General features: G+C 47.7%; 1 protein-coding gene across 1 annotated transcript; it reads right to left on the bottom strand.

The window, feature by feature from the left end:
- Positions 1–3,499: 3,499 nt before the first annotated feature.
- On the bottom strand, positions 3,500–9,361 carry LOC116507595 (dehydrogenase/reductase SDR family member 13-like). Its single transcript, XM_032215839.1, has 5 exons — positions 8,904–9,361; positions 6,564–6,682; positions 5,717–5,840; positions 4,876–5,187; positions 3,500–3,859 (listed from the first exon to the last, which is right to left on the bottom strand). The coding sequence occupies exons 1-5, from the start codon at positions 9,037–9,039 to the stop codon at positions 3,567–3,569; spliced, it is 984 nt and encodes a 327-aa protein (XP_032071730.1). The 5' UTR covers positions 9,040–9,361; the 3' UTR covers positions 3,500–3,566.
- Positions 9,362–11,034: the final 1,673 nt, after the last annotated feature.

The raw sequence follows: 11,034 nt of genomic DNA, 5'->3' as shown, positions 1-11,034 counted from the left end.
CCAGTTTCCTTGTGGTTCAAAGGATATAAATTGTTCCGTTTCAAGCGTTGTGCACACACCCTGTTTTCCTCTATGACCTTGCAAAAACTATCCCACGCCCTTCATTGTCTAAGCGAGCTCACTCAGGAAATTGTGAAACTAAGTCTGGTGCCCATAAAACCTTATCAAACGGGACTTTCTGGGCGGGACTTACTGATGGTAGCAGCTAAACATAGCTGCTCCCGTGTTACCAGTCGCGTTATCTGTTAAGATGATCACCTACCAGACATCTGACAGACACCTTACTCTTCGGGAAAAGAAGGGAAAGGAGAGAAGTTTTGTCAGGCAAATGCCTTTCTGATCTTTGCAGCTTCTGTGTCTGTGAAGAGAAGGGGGGGCCAGCTGAAGGCAGAACTGCTCTGCAGCCCCAAGTAAGCTCCCTCCCACTCAGTTCAAAGATTGAATTACTTGATTTCAAAACGAGCAGAATTCGTATTAATTGTGAGCATTAATTGTTTATTTAAATCCTAGCTTCTTTTTTTTTACAAGATCCTCTTCTGTTATTTTATCTATTTAAAGAGGCGTCTAAAATGGTGACGAGCCAGTTGAATTGCTGAGTAATAATGTTTATCTAATTATACGGAGTTTCAAAACTTCAAAGAAAGGGAGTGAATTATTTTGCCTCACAGCCGGCCAACAGATCTTTACTAATTAGTTTCACTTTTAAAGTTTTAAAAGACTCTTTGCTAATATAGAGACATTCAAAGCAGTGGTGAATATGCTGAACTGTTTTGTTACAATGCTTATTTTTTGAAACCTTCTGCTCACTAGTCCCACCATCCCACAATCACACGTCTTTGCGGTTTCTGTTTTTGCCTTCACGGCAGAAATCTGTGTGTCTTCCTTCTTCTGCTCCCTCTCTCCTGCTTGAAACTTTTAATCTCCTGATGGGGCAATTGTCTCTGGATATGATGAGTAGGTTCCACATGCAAAGCAGCCTTTTACAATCCTTTTACTTTCTCTCCCATCGTTTATCTACCTGGAATTTACTGGGGTGTAAATTACTTTTGCTTCCCCCAGGTGCGATGTTCCTTTCCAATACTTTCTGTTCTTCCTCCAAAAGGCTAAAGAGTTAAAGAGCTTATAATTAGAGTAGAGTAGAATAGAATAACAGATTTGGAAGGGACCTTGGAGGTCGTCTAGTCCAACCCCCTGCTTAGGCAGGAAACCCTAGACCACAACAAATGGTTATCCAACATCTTATTAAAAATCTCCAGTGTTGGGGCATTCACAACTTCTGGAGGAAACTTCTGTTCCATGGATTAATTGTTCTAACTGTCAGGAAATTTCTCCTCAATTCTAAGTTGCTTCTCTCCTTGATTAGTTTCCACCCATTGCTTCTTGTTCTGCCCTCAGGTGCCTTGGAGAATAGCTTGACTCCCTCTTCTTTGTGGCAGCCCCTGAGATATTGGAAGATGCTATCATGTCTCCCCTAGTCCTTCTTTTCATCAAACTAGACATCCCCAGTTCCTGCAATCGTTCTTCATATGTTTGAGCCTCCAGTCCCCTCATCCTCTTTCTTGCTCTTCTCTGCACTCTTTCCAGAGTCTCCACATTTAACAATTGGGTTACTATCTCATCAACTGAAGTGATTCACTTCATAATTCTGGCAAGAAAGGTCGTAAAATGGGGCAAAACGCATTTAACCAATGTCTCATTTAAAAACAGAAATGTGCGGCTCAATTATGGTCACGCGTCGAGGACTACTTGTATGAGCCATGGGGGCGCAGTGGTTAGAGTGCAGTACTGCAGGCTACTTCTGCTGATCACCGTCTGCAGATCGAATCTCCCAAACTCAAGGTTGACTCAGCCTTCCGTCCTTCCGAGGTGAGTAAAATGAGGACCCGGATTGTTAGGGACAATAGGTTGACTCTGTAAACCGCTTAGAGAGGGCGGTAAAGCAGGGGTGGGTTTCTACCGCTTCAGGTTTATTTTCTGTTCTGCACATGCGCAGAACAATCTTCATTGAGAAAATGTAATCCCCCCCTTTTTAATGCGCACGCGCAGACCTTTTTAAGCGTAAATGTGCACGCGTACGGAGCAAAATTTTTTGGGCACTATGAAGCATTGTATAAGTCTAAGTGCTAATGCGAGTATTACTTGATATCTTCCAATCACAAAATTATGCCAGCTGCTTTTTCATTTCTTCTTTGACCCTCCTTATTGAGATCTACTGGACGATTGCTTAAAAGAGTCCACAAATCTTCCTCTACAGAATAGCAGTAATAGCAATAGCAGTTAGACTTATATACCGCTTCATAGGGCTTTCAGCCCTCTCTAAGCGGTTTACAGAGTCAGCATATCGCCCCCACAGTCTGGGTCCTCATTTCACCCACCTCGGAAGGATGGAAGGCTGAGTCAACCTTGAGCCGGTGAGATTAGAACCACTGAACTGCAGATAACAGTCAGCTGAAGTGGCCTGCAGTACTGCACCCTAACCACTGCGCCACCTCAGCTCTCCATTTTTAGCCTCCATGAGAGACATCTCCATTTTTAGCCTCCATGAGAGATTATTTGTTTCACCAAGAGGAGTCACAGGAAATCCTCCTGCTGTCACAGCGAGCATCTCGCTGTCTTCACAGGCCAGTCATCCTCAAGCTCCCACAGGTTCACGAAGAAACTTTTATCTTTTATCTCAGAAAAATATTACCGGCACTTTGTGCATTTCTCGGCCCATAACCTGTCAGGGAATTGCACAGCCGGTGTCCAAATGGAGTGAGAAAGACTGACACGAACTGGTTTTATATAAGTAAATATATTTACAGTAAAGAAAACAAGAAATCAACACAGCAGGGACATCCTGAGGTAAATCAGAGAGCACGGCGCACACAGCAGGCAGAGAAAAAAAGGCGGGAAACCAGGGAACTCCCCCTTTTCACTCTCAGCAACCAATCACAGCCCAGGTTACCTCAGGCAGTGGCCAGCTCTCTTCAAGTAATTAGCTACAACTGTGTGGCTTACTCATTGTCCCACCTTTCACTACTCCTGCTATTAATCCCCACAATGAATTCCACAATGACTTTATCGGGAATTAAATGCTTGTCTCAGCTGTGGCAAAAACCCCTCGGTGTGTGTGGGGGGGAGGGGGGGTTGCATTCCCCGCAGTTTCATCTCCTGGTTTACAGGAAGTACAACCACAACTGGGACCAGAATTTCTGTTCCTAAGCAACACAGTTGTTAAATGAGTTGCGCCCGACTTTGCAACTTTTTTGCCATGGTTGTTAAGTGAACAACGTCAGTTATTAAGCAAATCATTCAGTCGTTAAGTGAGTCTGGCTTCCCTCATTGCCTCTGCTCTGTAGGAAGGCTGCTGGGAAGGTCACAGATAACGACAGATCACGTGGTGCCAGGATGCTGCAACCGTCACAAATACATGTGGGTTGCCAAGTGCCCGAATTTGGATGGTGTGACTGTCCTAAGTGCAAAAACTGTAACTCACTTTTTTAAAGTGGTGTTATAGCTTTGAATGGTCACTAGATGAATGATTATGAATCAGGAATTATCTGTAATTGGACGCCCACTTTCAGTTACCCAAAATGCCGCCTCTGTTTTTCCGTGTCTGAAGTGGTCAGTCCCAGCAGCAACTCACTGAATTCCCAGAGCTTCTCGGCCACCTGGTCATCGCAGGCTTGTGGCCAGGGCACCTTCGGCAGGCAGTCCACGAAATACCTCCCGCTCAGCCTCTCGATTCCCTCCTCGGTGGCGCAGTAGATGGAGGTCTGGGCACCACTTTTCCCACCTCGGAGGAACGGTTTGACGGTCCGCAGCAGCCAAATTACCCAACGGGGATGGGAGTGAGCAATTTCGGTTTGAACAAATCCTGAAAACAAAGGCTGTTAAAGTAGGGTGGAGAGGAAAGATTGTCCAGATTTTTTTTGGGGGGGGGGGGGGGTTTCCCATATGAACCCTCCGCACAGCACCTCTCCCCCCCCCCCAGTGGTGGATTCCTACCGGTTCAGACTGGTTTGGCCGAACTGGTAGTAACTTGGTGGCCTGTCACGCCCCCGAACCGGTTCTGCCGGCGTTGTAGGCACCATCATCTTGTTTTTTGCTTCTGCGCATGTGCAGAGCAATTTTAGTTGTACTGTGATGCACAAACAGTGCGCCACTGAGCAAATTGGTACTAGTTTTTTCTAGAACCCACTACTGCCCCCCACCCCAGGAATCATGGGCCATTTGGGCAACCCAGAAAACTTTTCAGAAGGCCAAGAGCTGACGTCGAGTGCCAATGGGGCATATGTGAGTGCGTGTTTACGTCTGTACATATGTGTGTATGTGTGAGCTGCTTTGAAGACGTGAATCCACTGCAGTGAGGTGGTAATACATTCAAATAAATAACATTAAATAATAATGTTCTGATAGGATATTTATAGCTCAGGATTGAAGTGTGGAAGTGTTGAAGTTTCATCACCCAACTATCTTACATCATCAGTGCTAGAAGGGAGTGGAGTTTGTGGACAGGAGGAAGAAGAGGAGAAGAGGGGAGAAAGAGGGAAGGAGGAGAAAGAGAAGGAATAAAAGGAGGAGGAGGAGGAGCAAAGGGAAGGATGGGAGGAACAAAAAAGGCAGGAGGAGGAGGACAAAGAGGAGTAAGAGACTGGGGAAAGCCTCATCCCTGCCTTAGGCAGGGGGTTGGACTAGAAGATCTCCAGGGACACTTTCTACCCTAAGATTCTAGGATTCTGGACCCAGGAGGATGGGAGATGTCTCCCTCCCCAGCTGAGCTCTGCATAGCGGGTTGAGGGAGCCTCAGTGGGAGAGAAATGCCTGGCGGAGTCACAGAAGGACTTGGGAGAGGCTCCATCTGGGGCGCCTTGGAGCCGGACGCCCACTCACCTGGATGAACCGCGTAGCAGGTGACGTTGGTTCCTTCCAGACGGTTGGCCAACTCTCTTGCGTGGAGAATGTTGGCTAGTTTGCTGCTGCTGTACGATTTTATCACTTGCCACATCCCTTCCACCGGCTTGTGGATGGTCCGAAAGTCGATTTCCCCAAAGGAATGCATATTCGAGGCCACGATTACGACCCTGCTCGGGGCGCAGCGCTTCAGCCGGTCCAGGAGCAGGTAGGTCAGCAGGAAGTGGGCCAAGTGGTTGACCTGGAAATTCTGGTTAAAGTCATCGATGGTTTGGCCACATTTAACAACTCCTGCCAGAAAAATAAGATGTAGGCTTACGGCGCAACCTTTCGCGATCATTGGAGGTTACCACGGACGTAATAACCGAAAGGTAATTATGACTCGGTTGTGAAGTTCCATTGGCTCCCCTTTGGTCACAGGATCACATGTTGTGTGCTTGGAAACAAATTGTACTACTTGTGTCAAAGAAAAAATGCATTTACTCGGAATTTTTAGCAAAAACAGCTGATAATGAACAAAAAAAGTAAAATCGCATTCGTCACGGGAGTGACTTTGGGCCAATCACCGGGCGGCTCTGATCCCACCCACCCCAAGGGGTTGTTGTTTGAGAAAAACTGGAGGAGAAAGTTGTGTTGAATCTGTTCACTTCCTTGCTTGTAAAAATAATACTAAAGGCAGTATACGAAAAAACAAACTGTCAGAAATGGGAGAGAGCTGCTTCACAAGTTACGGCCAAATCCCCAAAGGAATGCTGGAGACGGCCACCATCTTCCCCTTTCCTCGCCCGGAGACCCTGGGGAGGGTCTGCTCTGCCCCCACCTGCGTTGTTGATGAGGATGTCCAGACGGGGCTCCGATTTTAAGAAGATCTGCGCAAAAGCTCGCACGGAGTTCAGGTTTTTCAGATCCAGGATCATCAGGATCACCTCCGAGTTCCCACTTTCCTGGAAAAGGAGCGGAAGGCATCCTGAGCTTTGGGATCCGCTGCAGTTTCCAAGGCCGATCCAGTTTACTCACCTTCTACGTAGGTCTCATCATCTCCTAGCAATCTCTTTGGGTGGTGCGTAATAAAATGATACAGGCAGTCCTTGACTTATAACCACTCACACTTTCGACCCTTGCAACATCCCCATGGCCATCTGATCAAAATTTGGGCACTTGGCAACTAGCAATATTTCCAATGGTGGCAGTGTCCTGGGGTCATGTGATCACTACTTGTGATTGTCCCAAGAGGAAGCCATTAGAGCCAAGGTGGCGCAGTGGTTAAATGCAGCACTGCAGGCTACTGCTAGATCAGCAGGTCAGCGGTTCAAATCTCACCGGCTCAGGGTTGACTCAGCCTTCCATCCTTCCGAGGTGGGTAAAATGAGGACCCGGATTGTTGTTGGGGGCAATATGCTGACTCTGTAAACCGCTTAGAGAGGCCTGAAAGGCCTATGAAGCGGTATATAAGTCTACTGCTATTGCTATCTTTGATATATATACGTATGTGTTGATGATTCATTTAAACATAGATTTCCACTTGCTTGTATAGCGTATTTTATCTGTGTTGCATATAAGGGATCACATGACTTCTTTAGATGCCACACACAACATAAATGAATAAAACACCTGTCCTGAATGCAGAAGGACGGAGGAAAGGAGAAAACCGCACGCCAGGCGCTTACCCGTCTGATGTCGTACACAGCCGATTCTCCTCTCACTCTGTCGCAGCATGTCAGAATGACGCGGGCGCCTCTCCGGGCCAGATCCACCGCCGTGGCCTTCCCGATCCCACTATTCCCACCTAGGAAAGGGCAGAGAAAGGATTCACCGAGATCGCCCAGCCTTTGACGGGGATCCAGGAGCTGAGTCTGTATTCGTGCTTGTAGTTGTTATGGTGTCACACGGTGAAGCATTTCTCTGGCAGGGTTTCCTGACCTTGGCAACTCCCAGAATTAAAGTGAAGCAACATCTTAGAATTGCACAGGTTGAGATACGGTGGCTCAGGGCTCGATTTTCACAACCGTTTCAGAGCAGTCTTGCATCAGCAAAGAAGAATGGATTACTGCAATGCGCTCTACATGGGGCAGCCCTTGAAGAGTATTCGGAGACTACAACTCGTCCAGAATGCAGCCGCGCGAGCGATTGTGGGTGCACCTCGGTACACCCACGTTACACCTATCCTCCGCGAGCTGCACTGGCTACCGATCCGTTTCCGGATACGCTTCAAAGTGCTAGTCGTAACTTATAAAGCCCTTCATGGTATTGGACCTGGGTACTTGAGAGACCGCCTGCTGCCAATTACCTCTCAAAGACCCGTCAGATCACACAGGGTCGGCCTCCTCCGGGTTCCGTCTACCAGCCAATGCCATCTGGCTACCACCCGGGGGAGGGCCTTCTCTGTAGCAGCTCCGGCCCTTTGGAATGAACTCCCCGCGGAGATTCGGACCCTCACCTCTCTCCAGGCCTTCCGAAAAGCCGTTAAAACCTGGCTGTGCCGGCAGGCCTGGGGTTGATGAGTTCCCCTCCCCTCTCGACTTGTATGATTGTGTGACTCTTGTGTATTTTAATTACGTGTATTGTGTTTGTATCCCCTTTTCCCCTTTTGAGTTGTTCACCGCCCTGAGTCCCTCCCGGAGAAGGGCGGCATACAAATAAACTAAATCTTAATCTTAAATCTTAAAATTACTCAGGGGAAATACAGGTGGTCCTTGACTTACAACCATTCATTTAGTGAGAGTTCAAAATTACAGCGGGGCTGAAAAGGTGATTTATAGCTGTTTTTCAATTCACAATCCTTGCAGCATCCACAAGGCCTTTGAAAAGGTCGCTTTGCACCGAGATGGGTGGTAAATGAAAACAATAATAAAAAAATGGAAAGCATTTCTAAAAATGGGATGCAGTGCTTCTGTCTGACCAGAGGATGGCGCAAGTTTCCCAACACTGGCTCTGCAGAATGTCACTTTACTAACACAAGTTGCAAAATAATTTGAAGGTCAATGGTTGCATGCATGTACGGGTGAGAGTAGCTAAGTGATCCTCCTTCGTGTCTGGTATAGTACAGGAACCACACAGGTACAGACTCCAAGGGATACTTAGGGCTTCAGAAATAACAACTGCACTCCTTCCTTCCCTTCCCTTCCCTTCCCTCCCCTCCCTCCCTCCCTCCCTCCCTCCCTCCCTCCCTCCCTCCCTCCCTCCCTCCCTCCCTCCTTCCTTCCTTCCTTCCTTCCTTCCTTCCTTCCTTCCTTCCTTCCTTCCTGGCCGAGGTCCGAGGAAGCCCCGGGGACGGCTGGCCTCTGCGGAGCCTCCTGGCTCAGTCCTGACCCGCTTTGTCCCCCGAGGGGCTTTTTCCGGCCGGACTTTCTCGGTTGCGCCTGAAGCGCCTTCGGCTCAAGCTGGACCGGGATGGGGCAGAACCTCCGCGGAGAAACCTGGGTTGGGGGTCGCCTTTCCACCCGCGTCTCCCTGGGACCTTCGCGCTGCGCTTTTGCTCCGGGACTTTGATCTGCGCGGAGCCCCTGAGGTGGGAGGGGGGCTTATGGAAGGGAGGATGAGAGAGAGAGAGAAAGAAAAAGAGAGGGAGAGAAAGGAGGAGGGGGGCTTATGGAAGGGAGGATGAGAGAGAGAGAGAGAAAGAAAGAGAAAGAGAGGGAGAGAAAGGAGGAGGGGGGCTTATGGAAGGGAGGATGAGAGAGAGAGAGAGAAAGAAAGAGAAAGAGAGGGAGAGAAAGGAGGAGGGGGGCTTATGGAAGGGAGGATGAGAGAGAGAGAGAGAAAGAAAGAGAAAGAGAGGGAGAGAAAGGAGGAGGGGGGCTTATGGAAGGGAGGATGAGAGAGAGAAAGAAAGAAAAAGAGAGGGAGAGAAAGGAAGAGGGGGGCTTATGGAAGGAAGAGAGAGAGAGACAGGGAGGGAGGAAGAAAGAAAGGAAGGAAGGAAGAAAGAAAGAAAGAAAGAAAGAAAGAAAGAAAGAAAGAAAGAAAGAAAGAAAGAAAGAAAGAAAGGCACTCCCCCCCCAGTTGACCTGTGATGAGCACCGTCTTGCCCCGCAGGCTGACCGCGTTCCGACACCGGGTGGCCGCTCCGAAGTTGTAGTAAAGCAGCGCGTAGAGACCCAGCAGCAGCGCCGCGGCCACCCCCAGCGCCTCCCCCGCCTCCATGGCCCGATCCCTGCCCGGCCTCGCCAGCTGCCTTCCTTTTTATCTCCGAGGCCCCCTCCGCCCCGCCTCCCGCCCCCTCCCCGCGGATACCGGTATGTCAGGGAATGCGAGATCCCGAGCTCCAGGCACGCGCAGAGCCGCCCTACTATCGTCTGCTCCTCTCAGTCTCTCCTGGTGGTACCCCGTCCTAGGAGGTCCCTAACCATCACTAGCCTGCAGCCCCCTGGCCCTCCCCCCATCCCCTCCTGGGCTAGGAAGGGAGGGAGGGAAGGAGATGGGAAGGAGAAGGAGGGAAGCAGCGAAGGAAGGAAGGTAGGTAGGAAGGAAAGAGGGATGGAGGGAAGGAGAAGGAGGGAAACAGTGAAGGAAGGTAGATAGGTAGGTAGGAAGGAAGGAAAGTGGGGAGGGAGGGAGGGAGGGAAGGAGAAGGAGGAAAGCAGTGAAGGTAGGTAAGAAGGAAGGAAGGAGGGAGGGAGGGAGGAAAGAAGGGAGGGAGATGGGAAGGAGAAGGAGGGAAGCAGCGAAGGAAGGAAGGTAGGTAGGAAGGAGGGAGGGAAGGAGATGGGAAGGAGAAGGAGGGAAGCAGTGGTGGAAGGAAGGAAGATAGGAAGGAAAGAGGGATGGAGGGAAGGAGAAGGAGGGAAACAGTGAAGGAAGGTAGATAGGTAGGTAGGTAGGAAGGAAAGTGGGGAGGGATGGAAGGAGGAGGAAAGCAGTGAAGGAAGGTAGATGGTAGGTAGGTAGGAAGGAAGGAAGGAAGGAAGGAAGGAAGGAAGGAAGGAAGGAAAGAGGGGAGGGATGGAAGGAGGAGGAAAGCAGTGAAGGAAGGTAGTTAGGTAGGTAGGTAGGTAGGAAGGAAGGAAGGAAGGAAGGAAGGAAGGAAAGAGGGGAGGGATGGAAGGAGGAAGGCAGTGAAGGAAGGTAGATAGGTAAGAAGGAAGGAAGGAAAGGAGGAGGGAGGGAGGAAAGAAGGGAAGGAAGGAGATGGGAAGGGGAAGGGGAAACTTTCCTGGTTTTGTAAATACTAGGAGATGCTTATTGCATAACTTCGAATGTTCGCTAAGGGAATGTTTATATGCATTGGATTATCTGTAGGCTGTTTTTTTTGTGCAAAAACCTCAGAGCTAGTTTCGCTTCTTCGGTGCCTGTATGGATCCATCCGTAAAGTTGTATTTTTTTATTCTTTCTGTTACAATATAGAGTACTACTTATATGGTATATAAAGGACAATAATGATTTTAATGTATAAGAGTGGGATGATTTGAATACCTTGGTATAATTGTATGTAGTGACCTTTTTATATTAGAAAGATCTTTGTATATTAAACAGATCAATTATGATGTAAGGAATAATTGATACATGCATGATTTAAATACTTAATCACTATATGGCTTAATAATTAATAATGGGAAACTATTTTTGGAATTCTGGATGATTGGTGACACTGTGGTTAATTGAAAATATGGATGTATATTATAAACTAATGGAAATTCTTTGTTCTATTCTTCGCTTTTCCTCCTTAGAGATAGGTGACGTTATAATACTTTAAAGACTTATTGTTATTTGATAGATAATTATGATTTCAAGGAAACAAGGATTGTTGCAAATGAAAGAATATTAATGGTAATCTGAACACATAAATGCTCAAGGACAGGGAAATATCCAGTTATGTTTAATGCAAAACCAGTGATATTAATCCTAAACTTAAGAATCGATGCACAAAAACTTGGAACCAAACGACATGCTTGATGAAATGGAGGAAAGTTGTTGTTTTTGTTCTTCTCTTGCTTTGTTCTGTATGTGTTGTTTTGTTTAGAAAGAATAAAAATATATCTAAAAGAAAAAAGAAAAAAAAAGTTATACTTTGGTTAAAATAACATCCCAGGAGTTTCTTTCGGTGCTGATGCAGCCACCATTAAGCCCAACATTTCCATTGCTAAGCAGCACAGTTGCTAAATGAGTTTTGCCCCATTTGCCGACCTCCCTTTTCACACA

Source organism: Thamnophis elegans, chromosome 4 (assembly GCF_009769535.1).
Source record: "Thamnophis elegans isolate rThaEle1 chromosome 4, rThaEle1.pri, whole genome shotgun sequence".
In the NCBI taxonomy this organism is placed as follows: domain Eukaryota; kingdom Metazoa; phylum Chordata; class Lepidosauria; order Squamata; family Colubridae; genus Thamnophis; species Thamnophis elegans.
This window is presented reverse-complemented; position numbering and strand designations above follow the sequence as displayed.